Source organism: Oncorhynchus gorbuscha, linkage group LG26, assembly GCF_021184085.1.
Source record: "Oncorhynchus gorbuscha isolate QuinsamMale2020 ecotype Even-year linkage group LG26, OgorEven_v1.0, whole genome shotgun sequence".
Lineage (NCBI taxonomy): Eukaryota > Metazoa > Chordata > Actinopteri > Salmoniformes > Salmonidae > Oncorhynchus > Oncorhynchus gorbuscha.
Window position 1 is genome coordinate 33,993,171 of NC_060198.1, and position 27,554 is coordinate 34,020,724.

General features: G+C 40.7%; 3 protein-coding genes across 6 annotated transcripts; 2 read left to right on the forward strand and 1 right to left on the reverse strand.

Moving 5' to 3' along the window:
• Positions 1-241: 241 nt before the first annotated feature.
• Positions 242-6,859, forward strand: LOC124015480 (DNA-directed RNA polymerase III subunit RPC8-like). 2 transcript variants are annotated; one of them, XM_046330684.1, is made up of 7 exons: positions 243-451; positions 703-817; positions 1,010-1,106; positions 4,713-4,799; positions 5,194-5,257; positions 5,480-5,693; positions 6,312-6,859. In XM_046330684.1, the coding sequence occupies exons 2-7, from the start codon at positions 707-709 to the stop codon at positions 6,360-6,362; spliced, it is 624 nt and encodes a 207-aa protein (XP_046186640.1). In that variant the 5' UTR covers positions 243-451; positions 703-706; the 3' UTR covers positions 6,363-6,859. The 2 variants fall into 2 exon arrangements, with proteins under 2 accessions (XP_046186641.1, XP_046186640.1); XM_046330685.1 differs by lacking the exon at positions 4,713-4,799 and having other exon boundaries at positions 242-451.
• A 691-nt stretch (positions 6,860-7,550) lies between these two features.
• On the forward strand, positions 7,551-11,527 carry LOC124015481 (cold shock domain-containing protein C2-like). Of its 2 annotated transcripts, XM_046330686.1 has the most exons (4): positions 7,551-7,737; positions 9,141-9,442; positions 9,830-9,952; positions 10,183-11,527. In XM_046330686.1, exons 2-4 carry the CDS (start codon positions 9,261-9,263, stop codon positions 10,355-10,357), a joined length of 480 nt encoding a protein of 159 aa, XP_046186642.1. In that variant the 5' UTR covers positions 7,551-7,737; positions 9,141-9,260; the 3' UTR covers positions 10,358-11,527. The 2 variants fall into 2 exon arrangements, with proteins under 2 accessions (XP_046186642.1, XP_046186643.1); XM_046330687.1 differs by lacking the exon at positions 7,551-7,737 and having other exon boundaries at positions 8,987-9,442.
• Positions 11,528-13,579: 2,052 nt separating this feature from the next.
• Positions 13,580-22,843, reverse strand: LOC124016210 (phosphomannomutase 1-like). Of its 2 annotated transcripts, none has more exons than XM_046331757.1 (8): positions 22,355-22,843; positions 20,154-20,271; positions 19,262-19,353; positions 18,956-19,047; positions 18,311-18,410; positions 17,839-17,914; positions 14,840-14,955; positions 13,580-14,494 (listed from the first exon to the last, which is right to left on the reverse strand). In XM_046331757.1, the coding sequence occupies exons 1-8, from the start codon at positions 22,433-22,435 to the stop codon at positions 14,372-14,374; spliced, it is 798 nt and encodes a 265-aa protein (XP_046187713.1). In that variant the 5' UTR covers positions 22,436-22,843; the 3' UTR covers positions 13,580-14,371. The 2 variants fall into 2 exon arrangements, with proteins under 2 accessions (XP_046187713.1, XP_046187714.1); XM_046331758.1 differs by having other exon boundaries at positions 19,277-19,353; positions 22,355-22,837.
• Between the last annotated feature and the right edge of the window lie 4,711 nt (positions 22,844-27,554).

A 27,554-nucleotide genomic window follows, 5' to 3' on the forward strand; every position in this document is an offset into this window, starting at 1 on the left:
GGAAACTGCATGACTGAGTGCAAGGACAAATACTGTGTTTCTCAACAGTATTAAGTGGCTTCCTTTCTGTGTATCCTTTTCTACACTATGTTGAAGAACTGGGCAGGTGAGAACAAATGTATGAGTTCTCAGATCAGTAGACCAGATAAGGAAAGGAGACCAGAGGAGGAAGCAAAGAACTTTGACGAACGAAATACTAAAATAAAATTCTGGAAAAAGCGTTCTGTGCCTTTAAGAGTGCGACCTGCCGTAAATGGTTACGATAATGTAGGAAATCAATAACACGTGTAAAACAATATTTTATGAAGCTAGCGACATGAAGATGGGGATTTTGGTGTCAGTTTATCCATGATACCAGTATTTATTCAAACTAATAATATGGTGATCCTTGCAGTTGATACATTTGTCCGAATTTAAATACTTTGAGTAGTTTAAAGGATTGAAAGGAAAGGTAGGTAACGTTAACAGTTTCAGGACAGTGATGCTGTGTTAGCTAGCTAGAGAGAACATGTTTCTTGATGAAATTGTTATACATTACTAGCTACATTGTTTCATTACACTGTAACAATGGAATTGAATATGATAAGGTAGCTATAGCACTTTAACGCATGGCAGACTTACTGTCATACAACCCTGTCTGTAAGGTATTTTTCTGTGATTTCATAGCTACTGTATATTGTTTCTTGTTTTTCCTCGGACCAGAATCATGTTCGTGGCAGTGGAGATGGTTGACACTGTCAGAATCCCCCCATGGAATTTCCAGCGGCAGTTCAATGAAGCCATAGCCGAAGAACTCAACAAGAAATTGGCCAATAAGGTGAGAGGATGCAGTACCAAAGATACTGTAACCTCCTCCCCAATTCATCAGTGGACAGGGGTTCTGTATATTGTCAGCTGAGTTAATCTTTTATTGTTTGCTTTGTTTAGCCTAACACAATTGTGACATTGTAGTCTTGTTAACTTATCTGCTTTATTTATGTTTGGCTGATCTTTACCTGCATCTCTACAGGTGGTTTACCAGGTTGGCCTCTGTATCTGTTTGTATGACATCACAAAACTGGAGGATTCCTACATATTCCCAGGTGATGGAGCTTCCCACACCAAAGGTAAGAAAATTACAATTTGCCACAGATTTTCACGCGACTATTTAAAAATCAGCATAAAAATATGATGCACATTTTCCCACCACAGGTGGGTTTCCATAAAACCGATTTGTTGCAGATAAAACGCCCTTTTGTCCTTACATTTCATTGTGCCGAATAGAAAAATGGAAGTGCAATGTTTCCATTGCATTTTAAACTCGACCGATGGTTTTGTCACAAACTGTTACAATAAATAGCAAACATGCTCAATCTGGTTTTTGCACATGCTCTCTAGACAACAGTTCACTTATAAAGTTGACAGAGTAGGTTATATGATGAGCTGTGGATAAGCGTGAGAATTTTTATTTGATAAAGCCAAACGCCGATCATGTCACTAGCAATCCTTGATATTTATTGGACATTTGCAAGCTTACAGTGTACTTAAAAGCCCAATACAGCCATTGTGTATCTTAATATTAAATCATTTCACCAGGCAGGCCAAAACTCCATCCCACCAAAACAGACTGAAATTTCAGTCACTCTTTTCAAACCTCGCTTACAATAAAAGGGCATTATCATTAATTTCAATTTCATAGTGTTATTCCAACTGTAAATACAGTTGAAGTTGGAAGTTTACATACACTTTAGCCAAATACATTTAAACTCAGTTTTTCACAATTCCTGACATTTAATCTGAGTAAAAAGTCCATGTCTTAGGTCAGTTAGGATCACCACTTTTATTTTAAGAATGTGTAATGTCAGAATAATAGTAGAGAGAATTATTTATTTCAGATTGTATTTCTTTCATCACATTCCCAGTGGGTCAGAAGTTTACATACACTCAATTAGTATTTGGTAGCATTGCCTTTAAATTGTTTAACTTGGGTCAAACGTTTCAGATAGCCTTCCACAAGCTTCCCACAATAAGTTGGGTGAATTTTGGCCCATTCCTCCTGACAGTGCTGGTGTAACTGAGTCAGGTCTGTAGGCCTCTTTGCTCGCACATGCTTTTTCTGTTCTGCCCACAAATTTTCTATAGGATTGAGGTCAGGGCTTTGTGATGGCCACTCTAATACCTTGACTTTGTTGTCCTTTAGCCATTTTGCCACAACTTTGGAAGTATGCTTGGGGTCATTGTCCATTTGGAAGACCCATTTGCGACCAAGCTTTCACTTCCTGACTGATGTCTTGAGATGTTGCTTCAATATATCCATATAATTTTCCTTCCTCATGATGCCATTTATTTTGTGAAGCGCACTAGTCCCTCCTGCAGCAAAGCATCCCCACAACGTGATGCTGCCGGGGGTGCAAGCCTCCCCCTTTTCCTGGTCATTTATGGCAAAACAGTTCGATTTTTGTTTCATCAGACCAGAGGACATTTCTCCAAAAAGTACGATCTTTGTCCCCATGTGCAGTTACAAACCGTATTCTGGATTTTTTTAAGTCGTTTTTTTTAAGTCGGAGCAGTGGCTTCTTCCTTGCTGAGCGGCCTTTCAGGTTATGTCGATATAGGACCCGTTTTACTGTGGATATAGATACTTATGTGCCTGTTTCCTCCAGCATCTTCACAAGGTCCTTTGCTGTTGTTCTGGGATTGATTTGCACTTTTTGGTCCAAAGTACGTTCATCTCTAGGAGACAGAACGCGTCTCCTTCCTGAGCAGTATGACAGCTGTATGGTCCCAAGGTGTTTATGCTTGCGTACTATTGTTTGTACAGATGAACGTGGCACCTTCAAGCGTTTGGAAATTGCTCCCAAGGATCAACCAGACTTGTGGATGTCTACAAAATAAATTCTGAGGTCTTGGCTGATTTCTTTAGATTTTCCCATGATGTCAAGCAAAGAGGCACTGAGTTTGAAGGTAGGCCTTGAAATACATCAACAGGTACACCTCCAATTGACTCAAATGATGTCAATCAGCCTATCAGAAGCTTCTAAAGCCATGACATAATTTTCTCTAATTTTCCAACCTGTGTATGTGAACTTCTGACCCAATGGAATTGTGATACAGTGAATTATAAATGAAATAATCTGTCTGTAAACAATTGTTGGAAATATTAATTGTGTCATGCACAATGTAGATATCCTAACCGACTTGCCAAAACTACAGTTTGTTAACATGAAATTTGTTGAGTGGTTGAAAAATGAGTTTTAATTCTCCAACCTAAGTGTATGTAAACTTCTGATTTCAACTGTATATATAAAACACAGGAAAATCACTGTTTTGACCAACATCATCGTTTATTTAATCTTCCTATAAACTCTTCTTGCTTTTTCATAGTATGGTGGTAGTAGGCTGCAACGTAACATATCATTGCGTGACTCCAAGTTAACCTCGACATGATGGTTATTATATCAATAGTTGCGGCATTTCGACCATGATTATTGCATAATCTTTTACAGGCAAGAAATTTGTCCACCCTTGTCTAGTGTATTTTGTGTTGTTGACATTTTGCCCTCAAATGTGCTGTTTTCATGAGGCCTGCTGTGAGTATATTTTTTTATGTGTAATTTATCTGCATGAAATGGTTGGATGGAAACCTGCTTAATGTCGCTGATAGGCCTCCATATTTCATATGAATATTGATTTGCAGGTAACAAGTGAATACATTGTTTTAGGATTGAGCCCACAAATGTATTCACTTGTTACCTGTAAATCCATAACCGTGATCAAAATGCCGCAAAATAATACAAATAAAATAAAAACGGCACTGATCCAATGAACTTGTTTATTTTCGAACGCTCTGCATGTAATTATTACTTTGTGTTATCTAAGGTAGAAAAATACGGGTTAAGACAAAGTAATAATTCCATGAGGAGCGTTTGAAAATAAACACGTTCATCGGACCAGCGACTTTAAAAATATATATTTCACCTTTTACTTAACTAGGCAAGTCAGTTAAGAACAAATTCTTATTTACATTGACTGCCTAGGAATAGTGTGTTAACTGCCTTGTTCAGGGGCAGAACGACAGATCTTTACCCTGTCAGCTTGGGGACTCGATCTAGCAACCTTTCGGTTACTAGCTAGGTGTCAGAAGCAGCAGGATCACCATCCTTTCTCCCCTGCCTCTGGAATGGTTGCAGTCTGGGAGAATGTTGGACTACCTAGCTAACATTTATGACCCTGTTCGTTTGATCCTGATCTTATTGCAAATGCTCACACTGATGTTTTCCAGTTCAGTCGAACAAATAATGGCTTATTACCAACACGGTATTGTAAACACATTGTGGCCGATGTGTGTGATTGTTTGCAGACTTTTTTCCCCCCAGCTTTGACCGTGCTACTGACTGTAGTGGTGGTGCTTGGCTTGCGCATGCAAATTTAGTTCACACAACATTCTATAATATAATTTTATTTGACACGTCAAATTAATAGCTTAATTGATACGTATCTTTTTTTAAATGCAGAGACCCAAAAGGCGTTCCGTTCCGTATGTTATAGAAGTAGCTCCACCTTGCCTTCTGATAGGTTAGGTGGAACTTTCACCGTATTGCACCATATTACTATCAGATCTACACAAGTGCCTGGAGGTCACTGCCTAGGAGTTGTTTCTGGGCAGGGATTTTCTCTTAGGACTGACTGTCCATTTTGATGTGACCTTATCTTTTCCCTACTCTGTTTGTTAGTCCACTTCAGGTATGTTGTGTTCCACCCTTTTTTGGATGAGATTCTTGTTGGAAAGATCAAATACTGCAGTCAAGAAGGAGTACATGGTGAGAGAAACTCATCTTTCCCCCACCTTCCAGTTTTCTCCCCGACCCACCTGAATGTTAAGTCCTAATAGCCTATATGACTCAGTGCAACAGCATTGTCCATAACAAATATACCTATGCCTATTCTGGACTAATAGGCCTCATTGTGTGAAAATATGAACACTTGAACATGCTGTGATTTGCTGATACACTAATTTGGGTCAGATGCTTTTTATACTCTGCCGTCACAGCCCCAGAGGAGTCTGTACACACTGCAGTGGTTTTCCTACCGACCCTGTCTCTCTCCCAATGTATAAAGTGGATCAACAGGGAGAATGTCTCAGTATGAAGTATAACATTGATGTGGCAGTCTGTCTGTATAGATTTGTTCACACTGACATATTTTGTTTCATAGTCAGCCTAGGATTCTTTGATGACATCGTCATTCCCCCAGAGTCCCTACAGCAGCCTGCAAAATTGTATCCTGCCCAGTGATGTGTGTTTGTGTATTTCTTACCAATGTGTGCATTTGACAATTTGTTTGCTTAAAGCTGAGTTGCAGTAGATGGCTCTGGAATACAATCGTGTAAATGTTAATTAAACTCCTCATGTTGATAGCTATCTGATAGACATTTTAGTTTACCTGTAAAAGCAACTGAAAATAAAGCAATCTAGCAAGCGCTCCTTGACTGCTGCCTCAGCGATGAAGCAGAGCAGGTGTGGGTGTGGGAGTATGAGACGGACGAAGGGGCCCATGACCTCTACATGGACCAAGGTGAGGACATCCGCTTCCGGGTCACAGATGAAGTCTTCCTGGACACGTCGCCCACAGGCCCTTCTGCCGCAGCAACCGACACCTCTGCAGCTCCAGGGGCAGAGGGTGGCCAAAAGAAAGATGCCCCTTACACACTGCTAGTAAGAAGGCACTCACTGATAGAACAGACTTATTTCACACTACAAAAGATTGAATTACTATTGTTGTGAATTTAATAATTTCAGTGTCCATATACAGTATATGTGACTGAGTTAAATGGTACCGGTAAGCTCACTCAAAATGTCCAGTGAGCAAGTATGGAATGTTTGATCAGGAGTATAATTCATTGGGTGAATTCTCCTGATGACCTGGATGGAATTATGTGATCTTTCCTTAACCCATAGGAAGTCCCACCCAGTTGACTACTTAAACATTTTGAAAGTCCTCAATGGCGCTGCCCATGCTAAAACAAGCTTTGGGGCACTGGAGCTGTCTATCTAACTCTATGGTGATGTTACTGTCGAATTGGTACCTTTTGGGTAGTGCAACTGGTTAGTACTTTGTCAAGCAGTGCGGACACTTGTGCTTGCGAAGCAAAGGACTAGTCGTTCGAGAAGGCAAAACTGTTAGCAGCATAGTGATGTCCTTCATATAGGTGTATTTTTGGTTTTACATCATACATCCTTGTTACAAATGACTATTTTTAAGGTATTTTTCAATACTATAAGTCAGTAATAATTAATTCCACCCCTTCCCTCCCTGCCTTTCTTGTGTATCAGGGTACCATTAGCGAGCCAGGCTTGGGCCTCCTGTCTTGGTGGAACAGCTAGCGAAAGGAGAGGCCATTACAGTAGAGAAAACAGCGAGACAGATGTCAAGTATTCATCCCAGCTGCTGGACACACACCTTCTTTTTGGACTCTTCTCAGTCACACCTCCCAGGTTGTGACTTTAACACTGGAGAAACATGCCTCCTGTGAAGTGTCCACAAGGTTAATAGACACAGAACTGCGGGCTCAAGTAGAGGAGCCAGGATTCCCATAATAAGAATGGTAGACCCAAGGACAAGGGACCAGTAGCAAGGCTTTCTAATAGAGCACACAGGCCGGGGACATGGAGAACTGTCTCACTTGCAAAGCTGTAGATCCACTTCCCCCTGTATATTGTAAATACTACCACCATAACTGTTAATGCACCAGCATTTACACTCGGTGCACATGACCGTAAGAAAGACTGACTAAAGGGCCCCAATTGGCCTATTTAGTGTCCCCATGTAAGTCTGTGAGTGTTCACTTGAACAAATAATGGAGTGAGTGTGCCTAAATATACAATTGTGTGTTGTCTTTTTGAACACTATAGTGTTTCATCAGTGATCATTTTTGTTTGCATGATTTTGAGTTGGGTTATTTAAGCAATAATGCCCAAGGAGATGATGGTATATGATCAATATACCACGGCTAAGGGCTGATCTCAGGCATGACGCATTGCGGACTATTGGCCATGCCACAAAGCCCTGAGTTTTTTAAAATTGCTATTATAAACTGGTTACCAACGTAATTAGAGCAGTAAAAATAAACGTTTTGTCATATCTGTGGTATATGGCTGATATACCACTTCTGTCAGCCAATCAGCATTTGGGGCTCGAACCACCCAGTTTATAATTGTGTACAGGACATGTATCCCAAAAATATCATAAAATAACTGTCCTTGGGAGGGTTTGTCATGAACCCACAAGCACTACACCTCACTGTAATTTGTGTATTTTAGTGGGTGTGAAGTTGGTCCTCTGAAGCAGTTTTTGATAAAGCATAGAAGCCATATTCTTCCAGGCCAAATGAATATCATATTCTGATCTTTATTTTGGTTATTTTTACTTACACCATTACATGAAGGAATACATCAGTATGGTTTACAATACGAACACATACTTGTTTAATGTAATAACTGCTTTGACGCGTATGAGCATAGCAGTCTTGTTATGCCAACAAATTTGTCAGCAAACACACATCACAAACATCACGCCCATTCTCCCGACTACCGTGTAATCTCAGCCAGCGGCAGCTGCGCAGCCTCAACAACACACCGCAGATCAGTGTATTCCGCGCGACTACGCGTATTTACTGTTATTTATTTAATTTATGTTATATAATAGTAACTGACAAGGCACACACCCGTCCTCTACCGACAAACGGACTCTAGCAATGCAGTAAGTACAAATATTCCAAGTACGGGTATGCCAGCTATTGTTTGGATTGTAGAAAATCTGTATCGCCTATTCATTAACGTGTGACAGCCTTTTTGACCAAAGTATAGACTAAAGGAAATGTATGATAATGACAACTGTTGGCTATAGAATACCTTTGACGAGGCTACTCATCCTCTCATCCCTACAGCGTCTCTGTTTGCGCGCGCCGACTTTTCGAATGTCGTGGAAATTAGAAAAAGTCGGATGATATGCGTGTTTATTACAGAATAATTTGGCAATGCAAACTGGTCATTCACTTAGACCGAAATGCACGCCTCCGCAACATGACGAATCATACAATGTTATGAATGTCTCACGTAGAGGGGTTTTTCTTGTGATATTTAGACACGTTGAGCCTATTGAATAGCCTATTGACTATTTCAGATATTTAATTCGGATGTAGCCCAGAGAAAGTATCCAGAGATAGACTTCACTGTTGCTCTCTTTTTACATTTTTACTTTATAAAACGGATTCATATCGTTCTTTAAACAGTCAATTTGCATTCGCGTGAAAGGATCATCTACTTTTCTCATTTGACAATTTTGGTGTTACAATGTAGCAGCCCTAATGTTTTGGTTTTGTCGTCATTATCCAATGCTTTCCCGTATTGCATGCTGACGTCAGAAACACACGGCTAGCCTTTTGCCAGCAGCTCTGTCGACGACGTTCTCAACATTCGAGCTGTCAGAGCTGTCTGTTTTACTGTAACCTTGATGATGCAGGCAGAGCGAAAGAATGTAACAATCTTAAACCATGCAAAGCCATCTTGGCCTTGGAGTGTGTGCTGTGTCCTATCTTATTGCGTGCACATGTCATCAATATGCACCACCATATCTTGGCACACAATGGCTGCTTTATTTAAAAATGTTTAATTGAACCTTTATTTAACTGCTTCTGTTGCAGCTATTCCTAAAGCCGTGCTCCTTGAGCTTGAAGGACTTGATACACAATGTAAACAACAGTCATATATCTAAGTTGAGCATGTTATTGTTTGTGGGCAGACTTCGGAATGGTTGGCAGTTGAAATGTATGGCATTTGAAAGTAAAAATGGTCTGTAATGAATTGAAAGGCTGCCAGTGTCATTTTTGGTAAAACATTGCCACTAGGCTAATACTCTTAACCAGGGTAGTCCGACTAAATTGCTCCATAAGTGTCCAGTAATTTAAATCCAAACATCCATCTTAATATGAAGCTGTTATGAATGATGCATAATGTTCTCTGCAGTAGGGATAAACTTCATGAAATCTGTCTTTGTTTCAGTTGTTCCTTCTGGTTCAACTTTCGCTTTTTACTTTTGTTTGTTTTCTTCTCTTTCTTTCTTCATTAATAAACTTGCTGAAACAAACTGACATGTGTCAATAGCAAGATATATTAAAGCAGAGACGGTGAGCAGACAAACATATAACTGGAGTGTCAGCATCAGGCCAGGTGGTGAAGAACCAGAAGATTGGTAAGAAGAGTGACCTGGCCCGTGCCTCAGCCATGACAGACCCCAGCCTGACGTCCCCCTCAGAGGCCCCTCTGCGCTCCCCCCGGGCTGCACCCCTTTCCCTCTCCTTCCCCTTCTTGAGGGAGGGCAGCCGTGTGTGGGAAAGGGGAGCGCCACCCCAGCCCCGGTCACTGCCCAGCCCACTGCCCACCAAACGCAACCGCACCTATTCAGCGTAAGCAACTAGATATGCTGCTCATGAATGCGTTTCTGTATTAGAATTGGTTTGATAGTGCATGTTTATTATCGTTCACTTGTATGACGTTTATACATTCCTTAACTTCTTAGAGAATAATTTATTTCCACAAGCAGTAGCAGAAGGGATATGGTGTGTTAAGGAATACCTAGGATAGGATAAGTAATCCCTCTCACCCCCCCCCCCCTTAAGATTTAGATGCACTATTGTAAAGTGACTGTTCCACTGGATGTCATAAGGTGAATGCACCAATTTGTAAGTCGCTCTGGATAAGAGCGTCTGCTAAATGACTTAAATGTAAATGTTAAATATTGATGTAATGTTTTGTTGAGTGGACATGATGCTCTCTCCCCTGTCTCTCATCAGCACGGTGCGGGCCACCTCAGGGCCAGCGTTTAAGGGCGTGTGCAAGAGCTTCTGCAGGTCACAAGGTCATGGCTTCATCCGCCCCATCAATGGCGGTGATGACATCTTTGTTCACATCTCTGAGTGAGTGGCCTTCATCACTACAGCAGCCTTCTTTAGCTTGGCAAATTGCTAAAATGAACAGAATGCCCTGTTTTTCAAATATTCTGTTCACAGCTTTCTATCTCAGAGCAGCAATGTAACATCAGTGTTCAGTGTCAGATAAAATGTGTCAAGGTTCAGAGCAGGAACTGACTGCATATTCATATTGGGCAGTAAATGAACATCTAAATCATTAATTCAATCTATTTCAGTATCGAGGGCGAGTATGTACCAGTAGAAGGAGATGAGGTCACATACAAAGTCTCCCGGATCCCACCAAAAAACCTGAAGATCCAGGCCGTGGAGGTGAAGATAGTTCATCTGAACCCAGGGACGAAGCATGAGACCTGGTCTGGCCAGATCATCAGCCAGCTAGACGAGAGCTAGGCTTCAGCGCTGGCCTGTTTATCTACACTTGGCTACAGGGAGGGCTAGGGTGGGAAGTTGAGGGGTCTGGCTAGGGCAGGCAGGGACGGCCAACTGGTGCTGGTGAGTCTGTCTAAATCAGGTGTGCTAGAGCTGGGCTAGAAAAAAAACCTAGATACACTGACTGGCTCCTCAGGACACAAGTTGGCCATCTGTGAACTAGGACGTGGTTAGTACAGACTGGATTGATAAGTCATAAAAGCAAGGGAGGAGAATATGTTCAACCTGAATGTACTGGAAGTGGGTGAAGGGATTGAGCGGAGTGGTGGAGGAAATAGAATGAGAAATCCGACACCATTTTGAGGAGAAGCATTACTATTGGTGTGATATGAAAATGAGGTTGGAGAGAAAATAACTGATGAAGGTTTAGAGGTACAGAATCGGAAATGTCTGATTGAGAGAGCAATCGGGAAGGGAGGGAGAGATGGGCGTAAGACAAAATAAAAGCTTTGAAGAATGATTTATATTTGACTGTGAATGGAAAAGCCACTATTAATATGCTCTCGAGGTAAACAACCATCTTTGTATTTTTGCCTTTTATTTATATATATTTATTTGATCATTTTGTTTTGATTTTTTTGTATCCGTTAGTTTTGAGGTTACTGGATTTAAGTTTTGGGTATTGTAGTCAAACGAATGCACTTAAAAACTTGAACTTTTCTGAAATACTGCCGAACCGACTACAACTCCTATTAGGCTTTATTATGTGGCAATTTGTAGTCCTGTTTGCAAATTGTAACTCACCATGATGGTATGAGCAAATTACTGTAAGGTTTTTGAAACTTTTCTATTGTCTGAGAGACACTGTAACACACTGTCAATGGCATTGAAATACATTTTAATGTATTTGTTTAAGTTCTGAAATGATCATTTAATTGTTACTGAGCCGTTATTCATATTTGTTTCATGTCTACCCATTATGTTTAGCATTTCTCCATATTTCTATGTATTTTTCTGTACTTCATTCTTACTGTTTTGGTTTGTTTTATTTCATGTTTTAGTTAAAATACTAGGTTTTTCATTGGTCACAGTTCAGAGCATTTTCTGTTAGACAAGCCACTGTGGCCATAGTTTACCCTCATTTCTATGTGAGCCTTGAAAAGAGCACTAAAAACATTTTATGATTCACAATTATGGTGGCTGTTATCTTTCTTTAGTATTTATCTTTGGAGATAAGGGTGTACACATAGTATGTGACATTATAATCACATGCCTATGCCTTAGTTATACTTTCCATCTGTTGTACAAAAAAAATAACAAGTCACACTTGGCACAATGATATAAAATAATTTATTACAATGAACATAGTTCAAATGAATACAGTACTCAACAATCACATGATGATTTCACAATTAGTGTATGTCGATCAAACTGTACAAGTGAGTCCACTGGATCTTTGTCATTCAGGAAGGTCTAATGGCCTTTGGCAGAAGGGTCAAGACATCCAGTTTGATAAGATACAACTAAATGGACGTGTACCTATGAATATACTGGGTAGGTAATGTAAAGGGTGTTGAAGCCATTTGTGAGATCCATTTCTTATAGCGGTGCAGACTGAAGTAGCAGGAATCATTTATAAGTAATTGCATAGATGAGGTAAGACTTCTCCCTACAGTGTCTAAACACTCTTTGAAAAAAAGATGCTATCTAGATTCTAATTAGGGTTTTTCGGCTGTCCCCATAGGATAACCCTTTGAAGAAACCTTTTTGGTTCCAGATTGAACTCTATCCACAAAGGGCTTTACATGGAACCCAAAAGAGTTCTACCTGGAATAAAAAAGGGTTCTACCGAAACGGGTTCTCCTATGGGAACAGCCCAATAACCCTTTTGTGTAGAAAGTCTACACCCTCCTTGGATTTCTTCACATTTTATTGTGTTACAAAGTGGAATTAAAATGGATTTTGTCATTTTTTTTGTCAACAATTTACACCAAATACTCTGTCAAAGTGGAAGAAAAAATTCCAACATTTGTTTTATATACCTTGATTAGATAAGTATTACACCCCCCTGAGTCAATACATGTTAGAAACACATTTGACAGCGATTACAGCTTTGAGTCATCTTGGGTAAGTCTCATAAGATCTTTGCACACCTGGATTATGCAATATTTTCCCATTATTCAAGCTCTGTCAAGGTGTTGGAGATCATGGCTAGGTAGCAATTTTCAAGTCTTGCCATAGATTTTCAAGCAGATTTAAGTCCAAATTGTAACTTGGCCACTCAGGAACATTCACTGTCTCCTTGGTAAGCTACTCCAGTGTATATTCAGCTTTGTGTTGTAGGTTATTGTCCTGCTGAAAGGTGAATTCCTCTCCCGGTGTCTGGTGTAAAGCAGACTGAAGCAGGTTTTCCTATAGGATTTTGCCTGTGCTTAGCTCCATCCCGATTGTTTTCATCCTGAAAAACTCCCCAGTCTTTGCCGATGTCAAGCAGACCCATACCTTGAAGGCAATTACTCAGTGATGTGTTGTGTTGGATTTGCCCCAAACATAAGGCTTTGCATTTAGGCCAAAAAGTATATTCCTTTGCTGTGTTTTTTTTGCAGTATTACATTAGTGCCTTGTTGCATGTTTTGGAATATTTGTATTCTGTGTATTTTTATTATTTTTATGACTGTAATTTAGGTCATTATCGTGGATTCACTACAATGTTGTTGATCCATCCTCAGTTTTCTTCCATCACAGCCGTTGAACTCTGTAGCTGTTTTAAAATCTCCAATGGCCTCATGGTGACGTCCCTAAGCAGGTTCCTTCCTGTCCTGCAGCTCAGTTCAGAAGAATGACTGCATCTTTTAATGTGTCTGGGTGGTTTAATGCTTCATCCACAACTTAATTATTAACTTGACCGTGCTTAAAGATATATTCAATGTCTGATATGTTATTGTTACCCATCTACCAATCACTGCCCTTTATTTTTGAAGCTATCGAAAAAGCCCTGGGAGGGCAGAGGAAGAGGTGGTCATAAAAAAAATATATAATGTCAATCCCTATTATTTCACACAGACTACAGAGTGAGTCCATATAAATTATGATGTGATTTGTTTAGCCACATTTGACTTCTGAACTAAGGGGCGTGAATACTTAAAGGAATTATTATATTTTAGTTATATTTTAGTATATATATATATATATATATATATATATATATATATATATATATATATATATATATATATATATATATTTTTACATTTGTAAAAAACTTGACAAACAATTACAATGAATCTATTTCAATCCCACTTTGTAACACAACAAAGTGTGAAACAAATTCAAGGGGATGCAGACTTTCTATTGGCACTTAATCTGAAAGTGGACTGGCACAGAGCAAAAAAAAACATTTTCTCTCTCCTGTCTCGCTCCATTTTGTTCAAAGACAACACCAGTCACTTCCTACATTCACAAAGAAAACAAATGATCCAAAACCCAGTTAGTCAGATAACTGTATCAATGTTAGTGCAAAACACAAGTGGGTATTTACATTATATACTCAAAATGTATAGACATCTTCACATGATATTCACAAGACGATTGTCTTACAGGAGGGCCTATAAGACATTATGGTTCATTTGATGTTACATACAAATACAGGGACACGCTACAAAAACCATTGGGTTGATAGATGTTAAATAGTCAGATATTACATGAAAACCTTAGAGAAACACTTAGTCATGATAAAAAACTGAAAACATTAGTAAACTTCCATTGTTTGAGCTACCATCCCTTTTCAAAAGCAGATCTGTCCACATCTCATAGTACTTTCCATGGGAGTCCAGCCAATGTGAATTACTGATGATCCCTTTATATGCCCAGTGCTAGTTAGAGTAATATTATACAACAACAACGCATTGATTAGAAATCTGTAGTGGTTTACCTCCCATTCCCAGCTCTTCTCCTTCAGGTGCTCTTAGTAACTGCCCTCAACAACAGGGGGAACCCAGGGGATGCTGACTGTGAGAGTGCCTGCTGCACGATTTATCACGACTCATTGGTGGGAGCTTTGAAGAAAATCTCTCGACAGTGCCTGGCTGTGTCCTCTGGTGAGTATACTGTGAAACCAATGGTGCGCGGGTCGTTGAAGATCTCATAGTCGTTTCCCCCCTGAACAGAGAGAAATGTAGATACGGCGTTAGAATCTGCTTGTTCACAAATAGGTTTGCACCGACTGCCCTTTTCACCATTGTCAACCTCTTTCCTTGTTTTCTCACTCACTCTTTATATCTCTCTATGTCTCAGTAAAAGAGGTTAAATAAACACACAACCATCACAAATCTCATGCAACATTCTTTCAGGCAGGGGTCAACTCCTCATAGAATGACATCAACAATGATCTCTGAACTTTAACCTTTCATTCAAGCCACAGCACAATCCTACTCGCATTGCCAGCTTTAGCCTCAGAGCATTCCCCACCACTGACACGTCCACAAGGTCCTCCCCTTCACTTACAGACGACGTCTCGTTGCCAAAGAAGTAGATAGTGTCCAGGCCCTCCCCCTCCAGCACGTCCAGACAGAGCCTCTTGTCCCAGCCTTCAGGGAACACGTCAAAACTGATGAGACCACCTGAATAGAGAGGCACACGAGAGGGAATAATTCAGTCAATTTCAATTGATACATTACAATTTAACATCATGTTACTGAACAGAATATTAGTCCCTCCCATAAAATAATGATGATTTTAGTGATGATTATTATCACATTACAACCAGCTCTCTCATGCCATGTCAGGGATATTTGTTTTGGTCGGTCAATGCACTGATGAGTGAGGATGCCCAATGTATGTAAAATATGTGTGATATTTCCCGCATTATAGGAACAGCAGCTTTGAGATATTTTTAAGACTGCAACTTCAACCGGTTAATGTTGCACATTTCTCTGCAACAGACTTGGAGCCCAACACATTCTCCCCTCGAAAAGCAAGAAAGGTTATTAAAAGCCCCAATCACTGTGCTCAGTTCAGCAGAACAGACTTATTTATGCTCTGTGCATCGACTGTGTGGTGATGGCTTTGACGTACAGTCTGTGTCCAGGGAGGACAGTCTTATTATTGGTGATTATGCACTACTTGGCTGACCTCCATGAGGTTACTAACAGTATGTGAGCCATCAGGCTGCCTCATGAGGTTACTAACAGTATGTGAGCCATCAGGCTGCCTCATGAGGTTACTAACAGTATGTGAGCCATCAGGCTGCCTCATGAGGTTACTAACAGTATGTGAGCCATCAGGCTGCCTCATGAGGTTACTAACAGTATGTGAGCCATCAGGCTGCCTCATGAGGTTACTAACAGTATGTGAGCCATCAGGCTGCCTCATGAGGTTACTAACAGTATGTGAGCCATCAGGCTGCCTCATGAGGTTACTAACAGTATGTGAGCCATCAGGCTGCCTCATGAGGTTACTAACAGTATGTGAGCCATCAGGCTGCCTCATGAGGTTACTAACAGTATGTGAGCCATCAGGCTGCCTCATGAGGTTACTAACAGTATGTGAGCCATCAGGCTGCCTCATGAGGTTACTAACAGTATGTGAGCCATCAGGCTGCCTCATGAGGTTACTAACAGTATGTGAGCCATCAGGCTGCCTCATGAGGTAACTAACAGTATGTGAACCATCAGGCTGCCTCATGAGGTTACTAACAGTATGTGAGCCATCAGGCTGCCTCATGAGGTTACTAACAGTATGTGAGCCATCAGGCTGCCTCATGAGGTTACTAACAGTATGTGAGCCATCAGGCTGCCCCATGAGGTCCCTAACAGTATGTGAGCCATCAGGCTGCCTCATGAGGTTACTAACAGTATGTGAGCCATCAGGCTGCCTCATGAGGTGGACTCTGTTCCACAAACACAGCCTGTGTCCTTTCTTTTAAATCGCTCTTTCCTTTTTATTCTACAACCAGAGCAGTTAGTCTTTCAATTCGGCCACATATTCAGGTCAATGAGCGGTGAATGTGCACGAAAAGCCCTCAGAGAAGTAAGTTTAAAGTCTGCTTCTCACTCCCCCTCCCCCCTTTATATTCTACTTCATTACCCCCCAGTGTTTAAAGCGGCAACCAGCAGTTGAAGCAATAACAAAGCGCCCTCCTCACCACCATTTCAGTAAAAGGTGTGGCGATGGGACTGGAGACATGTGAGCACTCTCAAATTCAAGGGCAGAGCTATGAATGCAAGGACTGACCATCCATGATATCAAAATTATAACTTTAACCATGTTTTTAGGCTATACAGTATTTGTTTACATTGACTTTGTTTATAAACAATGGAGTAAAACTAGATTATATGTTGTGTTTTGATGGGGTACGACTGTTCAAGATCATATGGATGTGATTCTTCAATAATCAATGGATACATATCATAATGTATTAGTCCAAAAGTGGATGTAGCAACTGCTGCTTGACCCGAAGGGAAAGCTCACAAATGCAACAGCTAGGGAGGTTTCAGCCAATCAGAGGGTGTATTGGCCACAAACACCCACATCCTCAGCCCATCCCCCACACAGTTCCTTCCCCACCCCTGGCCATGCACCATAAAGGTGAAAGAAAACATAGCCAGGACAAAGTTGCCTGTATTTGAAGTGACACTGCGATGTCGCCTTTTGAGCTGAGTGACACTGGCAAAAATCTCTGGCGTAAGTGCCGCATAGACATAAACAGCATTGCATATGTGAAATGTGAACAAACCAAGGCAGGGTAGACGTGCAGATACAGACTGCAATGAGCAAACACATAAATCGTATCCACTAGCCTTCCCATTGGCATGTTTTATCAGGCTCTGCGGCTGCAGTGTAAACAGCCCTCCAACTGGCTCTGCTGCCAGTGCTATTAGCATCAGCTTCCACATCAGCAACCAGAAGGATTCCCAGTTAATATCAGCAATCAGAGGGATTCCCAGGGCAGTCACTCAGTTAGGGTGAAGTAAGGCCGTTAGGATGAAGTAAGGATGAATGTGTGTGTTTGTAACGACTGCTGCTACTGGCCCAAGGCTTTAACAGAGTGCCTTATGAAGACAGCAGCCTTATCTCCAGCTGTTTGTGCAGCTGCCTGAACTGTGTACAGTTTCACAGGCCATTAAGGAAGTCCCACACCTAGTTACAGTCAGTAAACACCTAGTCTGACTAACCAGAGAAAAACATCTCTGAACCTCAGAGAGTGGAGCAGGGGAGAGTAATGTTTAATGAAGTTGGGCACAATGTGTCCAGGAGATTGACGACGCATTGCAGATCGTCTTTGTGAACTGGCAGATGGGAAGCAACAGCAAGGAAAAGACAGCAAAGGAGCTAGTACATTTAAGTCATAACAGGGTTCTATCTGAGAGATAAATGAGTCTTCAAATATAGATATCACACCATGCACAGATGGCATACAAAATAATACTGAAATACAAGACTAGAGGTGCTAATAGTTACACCGATATTAATTCCCAGCTCACATCCGGTGGCAGTTGGCTTACCTCTAGTAAATCGTAGACCCTTCCCAGCAAACTCCTCCTGCAGGGCCGCAACAAACTTCTCCCGGATTTTCTCTCTCTGTGAAGAGGTTAAGGAAAGGGGTCAGGCTTCAGGCCACTAAGGGTTAAGCCTCTCCACATCTCCCATCAGACCACTAAACCCTCCATAACGTGTGGCTGTGAAACATCAATGGGCTGTCTGTTCAGCCATCTTGAAAGCTCAGCATTGTTTTGACTTGTTTACTCTCTTCTCCTTTTAATAGGAGCCAACGTAACAGAATATAAGAGAAAAGCATGCCTGCTTGCACTGTGCAGTGATTTGAGGTTATAAGAGGTTGAAAACATGACTCAATCAATAACGCATGCTTTGTTTGTTTACTATTTGTTTTAAAAGTTTAGATGTTTAGGCGTTTTCCTTAGAAGATAATGACCGCTGTTTGGATCATGATTTAGGCACTCTTATACTGTGTAATACCTTGTCAATTTCAGAGAATTCGATTCGCTCCTCAAGTGTGCAGCTCCGGCCAATGGGGGAGATGTTCAGCATTCCGTTGCGGAATTCGATAAAGGTGCCCCTGAGGGCAGAATAAGGCATTAATCTGCAAAAAGAGACTTTAGTGTGGCTTTGTTACCAACCATCATACATGTGTAATCGCCCAGCAATTTATTGGGTATTTACCAACGTTTCGGCATCACTGTGCCTCTTGATGCCGAAGTGTTGGTAAATACCCATTAAATTGCTGGGAGATTACACATGGATTGTGCGACTTTCTTTATTATGATAGTTTATAGTTTATTCGCCATTAGTCAGCACCTCCACACAAACTATTATTGTGAGTGTGCGCCAGCTCGTTTTTTTTTTACCAACCATCATGCAACAATTCTAGAGATTCTAGTGTTAGATCCAGAATTGCTTTGTTTCTCAAGGAAATAAGTATCTCCACCCAGATACAGATCAATCATTCTGTCTTAGGCTCTCCTTTAGGAATGCTGACAGAGCCACCATTCCTTTCTCCAATGCCTACAGCTGTGATGGACAGGTTGAAGAGGCTATGGGGCCCCTGAATGACTAGATGCATAGAAAAGGAGCTGAAAGTAGGTCAGAGGGAGGGAGTCTCACCTTTTCTTGGGAAGCTTGATCAGCCCCATGTAGCTGAGACAGAAGTTAATGAGGTCCTGCAGTAGTTCCTCTCCTATCTGGTTCTGGATGGCCTGTAGGACAGAGGACATAGTTCAAATATTTGAACTGTCTTTTCTTATTAACACAGTGCAGTTTTCTTAAAAGACATGATCATAACTTTCCCTTCCAGTCTTCTTAGCTGAGAGCAGTTTATAAGAAAAAAGGTTGTGCCTACATGTTGTTTACATGGAATCATGTTTAAATAGCTTGTTAGTGAGCAAAGATATATTTGATTCCTTCCCTCACCTCAGTGACACCCACCTGTTTGGAAAGGAGCTTCCCGTCTTTGTACTGCACTGTGCCATTCTCAGCAAACACATAGTCAAACTTCTGTATCACTGTAAGAGAAAAAGGGGGCAAATTAGTGTGCTATTGCGAGGACATTCATAGTAAATAGACAACACAAGCTACCAGCACACAGCCTTAAAAAAACTCCCCCAACTGGAACACAGGCATGTTGTACCTGGTGCAGCGGGATTATTGGTCATTGCAGATTACCACCTATGTAACACTACCTGGAACAGTCCAGATTCATCTCTGTCCTGTCCATTCACTGTACACATATCTCACATGGCTAGAGTATCAAAGTACTGAGCATCTCAATCTGTCTTGCATAATGCAGTCTGGGGATGATCAGGATGGAGAACTGTTGATGCAGAAATGCACTGACAACAAAGCCTTGAATGCACTAGTAGCACTCCCACTTATATTTACTCTATCGCTTGTCGCTTTACTTTTGTTGCTGCTCTGAGTGATAACGGTCAGTTGTCAGTGTGTTGGTGGCCAGTCTCCACTGCTGTGTGTAAACTCCACCACAGGGTCAGTGTGTCAAGGTAACACATGTACATGAGCAAACATGTAACTCCACCTGGGTCCATGTGCGACCCGGAGCGGAGACATCAGTTATGATGTAGCTGCTTTCGTCTATGTCTGTTATTTATGGACTGATGTCAAATGAGAGTGGGCTGCCAACGTGAAAGACCCCTCTCTGGTGAATTTCCTTTCAATAATTTCACGACCATGAAAGCGACAGCCTTTTGGGATTTGCAAAGCCCTGTGAGAGAAAGGCAATGATATGGGTTTGAGGGTGAATATGTGAGACTGAAATGAGACCAAAGTGAGAATGAGGAGTGCTCACCTTCATCTCCCTCCCCCAGCTGTTCTGCGATCTTTGAGTAGTCTGATCCACCCACTATGCCGATCTTCACTTTCCTGCGCAGAGACTGGAAAAACTCATCCAGCTTAGGGTCAATTTTCTGCAGGGTGTAAGCACAAATGCATGACGCGTAAACACACGATGAGTGCACACAGACAGACACACACACGGTCTGTACCTGTTTGTGTTGTCTAACATTGAAAACACCGTTTTAGGGACTCATAACATAAACTGTGACAAGACAGGCATTTACAGTCCTGAAAACTGATTTTGTTGTCTGAACACAAAGCAGAAGAATGCTTTTGTTAAGACAGAGTGCGGTTGGCATCTGTCTCTGAAGGAGGAGCAACTTTGATAGTGGTCTATTGATCCTCTCCAGACATAATCCTATTAAACCAGCTTTCCATCTTGCCAGAGAGACTTGGGCAGATGGATCAGGCAGGGTCCGCTTCATGCTCACATGAGGAAACTGCATTACATAATATAAGGGCAGAGGGTTCATTCTGCACACGTATGTCTCTGTGACCGACCAGCGGCTGCTGAACTGTGCACTGCCTACACGACGGTCATTGAATGTTTCTTTACATCACCGGTCCAGACACTGAGACAAGAATGCAGATAGCCTACAATTTGATCGTTTTTTTCTTCTATGTTACAACAAAGACATCATCTTGTGACGATGGGCAGAGATACGAGGGATAATCTAAATGTGTATCCTCCTGTTTGATTGAATGATTTGAAGACATGGAGAACTGCCTGTGTTCACACGGCAATTGCAAAGACATGCATTGATGCAGCATTGTGTAACAGAAAGTTAACCATTCACCTTCATATGAATGAGTAATTTTTTTGTTAAACTACTGAAATCATGATGAAAAACACCAGAGAGCCGTTTCCCTGATTATTAATTGATTATCTTGCATTTCAAATCTGGGGGTCAAAAGAGGCTGAAGACATAACTCATAGGCTACCCCCATTATGAATGTCAACATCCTTGATCAAAGTAGTCTGTTTTTAGGGTAGGAACTCAATGTGACTCCTCTTCCCATGTACCCACTTTAAGTTGTTTACGATCAGTTTATCTGTCCGTTAAAGTTCCAATGCAGCTGTTGTTATCTCAAAATCAAATCATTTCTGGGTAACAATGAAGTACCTTAATTGTCAAAAAGAAACAAAAATAGCTTCAGAGCAAAGAGCAATTTCTCAAGCATGAATTTTGCTAGGACTGTTTGAGAGTGGTCTGAGTGGGAAGGGGAAAACAAAACAATGAGCTGTTATTGGCAGAGAGGTTTGGAACTCTCTTTCTCATTGGTCTATTAACTAATGATATCACCAGGCATTACAAAACTCCATCCCACCAAAACAGTCTGAAATTCAACAGCTGTCTTTTCAAATAGCTCTTACACTAAAAGGGCATTATTATAATTTTCACAATTTCACCGTATCCAACCTAATAGTGTGGCAATATATATAAAACACTGGGCATTTAAGGATTGGTGCGAACAGTTGCAAGGTAATTGTTACTTCACATGGACGGACATTAAACTTTCAGGAAACAGCAGTTATAGGCTATTTTGAATGGGCGTAAAGCAGTGTCCCAGTGTAACGGTGGTCTAGGGTTGACCACCACCAGGATGCTATATGAAATTTGACTTCATAAGTGTTGTGCAAGTAGGCAACAGTCGCCTACAGTCGTGTTCTCGTACGGACGGAGGACATAACGTCCATCCAAATGAATGATGTCTCTGCTCCATGGGGCGCGCGCTACTTTTAGTCAAATACAAGCTTCAGATGCAAACGAAGACATTTCAGTTTCATTCAAAAGAGTTGACGGACGACAGCATTTGTAGGCTACAACCACGGGATTAAATAATATATGAAAACAAGAATTTGGAAGGACAGAAAATGATGGTGTTTGCCAACATTATCAGGAAGTACATCGACAGAAAATAGTAAATCATTAAATAACATGCAGGAACATTCCAGACCTTGCTGCAGATAAGACAATGACATTATTGCAACAGTTTTGTGCTATCAAGATGGCATGGGAATTGGCAAAGCGCCCTATAATTCCTTGAAAAATAGAAAGGTTTGACAAGTTGGACAGCAACGTTAGAAGAAAGAAAATGACAAACAAAACACAATTAATACAACTGGATAATAAAACATGTTATTTAGCCTACCTCTCTCGGTGGGGTAAGAGTGCCGTCCACGTCAAATAAACACAGAATAGTCCTTTTTGAAGGACCGTTTGATTCATCCATTTCTTATTTTGCAATGATAGTGTTACTAATGTGTAAGTGAAGATAGTGTTACTATTGTGTAAGTGAAGATAGTGTTACTATTGTGTAAGTAATGATAATGTTATTAATGTGTAATAAATATTCTGGGAAAGAGTGACAATTTTCTGGTCTCGCCTCTAATGCAAAACAAAGACTACTGTATAGGCTACAATACGGTACACTGTAAAATGTATTGCCTACCACTAGTTGGATGAATAATGTATGCCACGCGGTCTAGTAGATAACGACAAACCATATCCAATAGTTGTTGAACTGTAGCTTATCCTCAGACTGAAGAATAGTTCGGCCACCGTTCCCGATCGAATCCAGAGAACCATCACAGGCAGCTAGCTCGACAAGTCTCAGGTTTATTTTGCAACAATGTCTCGACTCTCGTATGCTACATGCAAACAGCCAATCGCAGCTTTTGTGTTGGATGACGCGAAGTGGGTGTTGGTAAAATATATTAACCTTAGAAGTCCTTTGCCCCCTCCCATGTCAAATCAAGACGGATTAAAACCCATCTCAACAGTCATTTGACCGTTCACCTAGAGGGGAGGACAGTGCTCAGACTGTGCCTAGATCTGTACAATGTAGGCTATCACATAATACACTCACAGCCCAAGCAATAGAATAATTCCTTACTGCATGTCAGGCCAGCCAGGGCATTAATCAGGCCAGACAGGGCAGTGAGAAATGTATGATGAATAACGTTTAGTTGATAGCTCCATCAAGTGTTGCTTTAGTTACCTGTATAAAATGGTGATAGATCCAACTTCCAAGATATACACTCACACTTGGCTCTGTCTGGATAGAGTTGTTGTGCAGGATTACCAGGACGTTTGAGTGATCGCTTTATTATCAGTAAATTAGTTGTCCACTAGAGGGCAGGCTAAAACAATATGCATGCTTGTGCCCTATGGAAGCTAAATGGCATAGTGCAGAACAGCTATATTCCGAAGGAGGTTCTGAGGGTTGTTAGATGGATTTGTCTGTTAAGGGTATCTGCAATCCTAACGTGTCTCGTGGGTGGTGAGAGACTCAAATAAAGATGAAAGGTCTATTAGCGTCAACGGAAAAATCATGTTTACATAAAGACATGATTATAGTCCTGGTCCCTATTGGCACAGATTTGTTCTGCATTACTCCGTAATAAACCGTTCATATTTTGACATTCTAATTGATATTGTGAATGGACATGAAAACTACGCATTTCAAATAGATTTTAAAAATATTTCTTATTGTTGCATTGTTGAAAAGTAAGCATTTAGTTGGACCATGTGTATCCTGTACAAACGACCAATACAACTTGAAACTAAATTAGTTAAAACTCCTGTTGTGTGTCTTTAGTCCTGCTACCAGTTATCTACCAGTTATCTTGGTATACTCTTGCCCTATATTTAGCTGATACGCACAATGCACCTTCATCTAGGAATAGATATCAGAGGAGCACATTTTATAGAATTCGATGGTTTTGTATAACCTCATTCACCACTTTCAGGAGAATGGCTACATAGTCATGAACACAATAAGACTAACAGCATGTGTTGGGATTGTTTTGTATGAATAGGCCCATCACTAGACTATGCTAAGGAGACACTAGCATAGTCAATTCACAAAGGGTTGTCCATTGAGCAACATTTAAGACGAGGTTAGGTAGACTTTGAACCTCTGTTGTTTTTTATTGTCAGTAAGATCGTTGTAATGTGAATAATGGGTAATGAACTGAGGGCAGACATGGAGATCATACAAAGCTTAATTGCAGCAGGTGATGAATGGCTTTGAATAGCCACCATTAATGACCAATATACACTTCCGTTCAAAAGTTTGGGGTCACTTAGAAATTTCCTTGTTTTTGAAAGAAAAGCAATTTTTTTTTGTCCATTAAAATAACAACCATTTGATCAGACATACAGTGTAGCCACTGTTCATTTTGTAAATGGCTATTGTAGCTGGACTTCTCACAAGTCCTCAACTGGCAGCTTCATGAAATAGTACCCGCAAAACACCAGTCTCAACGTCAACAGTGAAGAGGCGACTCCGGGATGCTGGTCTTCTAGGCCGAGTTGCAATGAAAAAGCCATATCTCAGACTGGCCAATAAAAAGAAAAGATTAAGATGGGCAAAAGAACACCGACACTGGACAGAGGAACTAGAAGGCCAGCATCCCAGGGTCGCCTCTTCACTGTTGACGTTGAGACTTGTGTATTGCGGGTAATATTTCATGAAGCTGCCAGTTCAGGACTTGTGAGGTGTTGGTTTCTCAAACTAGACACTCTAATGTACTTGTCCTCTTGCTCAGTTGTGCACTGTGGCCTCCCACTCCTCTTTCTATTCTGGTTAGTGCCAGTTTGTCCTGTTCTGTGGAGAGAGTAGTACACAGCATTGTACGAGATCTTCAGTTTCTTGGCAATTTCTATCATGGAATAGCCTTAATTTCTCAGAACAAGAATAGACTGACGAGTTTCTGAAAAAAAAGGTCTTTGTTTCTGGCCATTATGAGCCTGTAATTGAACCCAGAAATGCTGATGCTCCAGATACTCAACTAGTCTAAAGAAGGTCAGTTTTATTGCTTCTTTAATCAGTACAACAGTTTTCAACTGTGCTAATATAACTACAAAAGGGTTTTCTAATGATCAATTAGCCTTTTTAAAATGATAAACTTGGATTAGCTAACATAACATACCATTGGAACACAGGAGTGATGGTTGCTGATAATGGGCCTCTTTATGCCTATGGAGATATTCCATAAAAAATCTGCAGTTTCCAGCTACAATAGTCATTTACAACATTAACAATGTCTACATTGTATTTCTGATCAATGTGATGTTATTTTAATGGACAAAAAATGTGCTTTTTTTTCAAAAACAAGGACATTTCTAAGTGACTAACTTTTGAACGGTAGTGTACCTCTCACATTTCACAACAGCAATAAATCACATCATTGATTTGGCCTGGAATCTATTTGTGTCTTTAATTTGTAACAATATATTATTTCTGTGTGTATGTAAATGTATATGGAATATAAGAATAATGTTAAAGAAAAAGCCATCTATGTTTGACTTTAAAGACATGCTTCGGTTGGCCTTAGTAACATATCATCACTAAGTCTGTATTTTAAAAGGCCCCATTAATTCCAACGCCATGAATAGATAAGGGGGAGGAGATAACAGAGCAGATACTGTGAAGCAGTCGCAAGTCACAACATACAACTTGCAACATGCCTTAGTGAGTTTACCATTACTCAACTCTCACCTTCCCCTTCATTAAAAATGTCTCGGGGTTCTAGTCGGGGTGACACCCTGCTTCTGCAGTATCCAGAGCTTTGTACTATCTGTGTTTTTGCTCAATATTTTATTTACAGGACGGACAGAGATAAATAGGGTTGGCTAAAGGAGATAGATGGTCACTCAGGCCATAGGTATCTCATTATGAGCCTCAGTCACTGAGAAAAACACTGAGAGACCCTTCAGCGGAACAGGAAATCCTCTGCTTGGACGTGTGGGCGTTTATTGCTCATAAACACTTTGTGATGCACAACCAATCACTCTATGCAGTAGGCAAGATTGAACTTATTAGACAATGTCTTTATGATTTATATTTGAAAATGTGTTCATGTTTTAAGTAGTAGTACCTCTATTCAAAATGACTTATTTCTTATTTATGGTATGCCTACAGGTTTTGTTTGTGTGTGTATGTGAGGAAGCATTTTCATAGACAGCCTTCCTATCTTTTTATAGATTCACTGAAGTGTTCAGCAAAGCCCATATTACCGAGGGAAACAAAAACATCCATAACAGGCACGCGTCATGCCACTCTGTCCTATGGCAATCAGAGAGCTTTACAGTCACTATAAAAACAATCCCTTGTTCCTTTAACACATTATTACTCCATTTTCTAATCAACGGGGGTGTTTGAAGATGGAAGCATTATCATCTCTCTCTCTCTCTCTCTCTCTCTCTCTCTCTCTCTCTCTCTCTCTCTCTCTCTCTCTCTCTCTCTCTCTCTCTCTCTCTCTCTCTCTCTCTCTCTCTCTCTCTCTCTCTCTCTCTGTGTGTGTTCATGTGGCAGAGTGACTAGATTTCCCAAACCAACCCAGTCATTACACTCAGACACATTCAATGTATTGTTTACATGCTTTTTTACAGCACCGCTGCCCAGTTCTCCTTCCTGAACACGTCGGTGTACATGTAAGAGTGTGTGCAGAGTATATGACTTGAGTAAACAGAACTAACAGCTCATTGCCTCAGAACACGCTGGACTTACTGTCAGAGTTCAAGGTATTGGGGCGAAGATGTTTTTGTGCCAGAAAGAGATGCACACTCAGAGTAAATACACAAAGGCAACCCAAACAATAAACATACACTGCAAGAGCTTCGGTCATGGTTTCCTGTTCAATGAGGAGCAAAACAACAGTAATGTGAAAACATGAGCAATAATGAGCGTGATAATGAATGATAGACGTAGAGATTGGGCACAATCGTAGGAGGAGGGCAGTGAGGAAGAGAGGAATATAGCAGCTCAAACACACAAGCAAGCCTGGAAAATGTTTTATAGTCTAGACTACACACAGGCTCTGTCACAGAGAAGGTCTATGTATTTCTGAAAGCCGTTCTCGTGATTTTACGTGAACTATACATGTTTTGGATAACTGAAAATAAAACTGTAATCGTCTATCAATATATGAAAAGGTTTAGTTGATATGTCTCTCCAAAATGTGGATATTTCACAAAACGTGGTGGTGTGCATGCTATAAAGGGGCAATCCGCAGTTGTCCATTTTTGGATTTATATATTAGTGACATTTACCCATTGATTCTTGAAGAATATAGCTCATAAATATCTCATGAGCTTAGTTCAACTGTCGTATCCCATCAGAACCATCAAATATATGCTTGTTTTACTCAAATGTTTGAAAACAGTGTAAATGTAAACAAATATTGCATAGCTTCAAAACATGGTTAAAGCTATCGTTTGATATCATGGTTGGTCAGACCTTGCATCCATAGCTTTATCTATGAATTTGAGAGTGGTTACATTTCTCCAGCCCCATTACTCAGCTTTTTACCTAAACTGTGGCTGAGAGTACACTTTGTTATTGT

Bases quoted from the DNA above. Each gene is read 5' to 3' on its own strand.
- LOC124015480 (XM_046330684.1), top strand. From the start codon at position 707: ATGTTCGTGGCAGTGGAGATGGTTGACACTGTCAGAATCCCCCCATGG. The intron at 818-1,009 runs GTGAGAGGATGC...GCATCTCTACAG, and splicing joins ACAAGAAATTGGCCAATAAG to GTGGTTTACCAGGTTGGCCT. The intron at 4,800-5,193 runs GTGAGAGAAACT...TTTGTTTCATAG, and splicing joins CAGTCAAGAAGGAGTACATG to TCAGCCTAGGATTCTTTGAT.
- LOC124015481 (XM_046330686.1), top strand. From the start codon at position 9,261: ATGACAGACCCCAGCCTGACGTCCCCCTCAGAGGCCCCTCTGCGCTCC. The intron at 9,443-9,829 runs GTAAGCAACTAG...GTCTCTCATCAG, and splicing joins CGCAACCGCACCTATTCAGC to CACGGTGCGGGCCACCTCAG. The intron at 9,953-10,182 runs GTGAGTGGCCTT...AATCTATTTCAG, and splicing joins ATCTTTGTTCACATCTCTGA to TATCGAGGGCGAGTATGTAC.
- LOC124016210 (XM_046331757.1), bottom strand. From the start codon at position 22,435: ATGGATGAATCAAACGGTCCTTCAAAAAGGACTATTCTGTGTTTATTT. The intron at 19,048-19,261 runs GTGAGGGAAGGA...TCTGTCCTACAG, and splicing joins AACAGGTGGGTGTCACTGAG to GCCATCCAGAACCAGATAGG. The intron at 14,495-14,839 runs GTAAGTGAAGGG...CTCTCTGTTCAG, and splicing joins TTGGCAACGAGACGTCGTCT to GGGGGAAACGACTATGAGAT.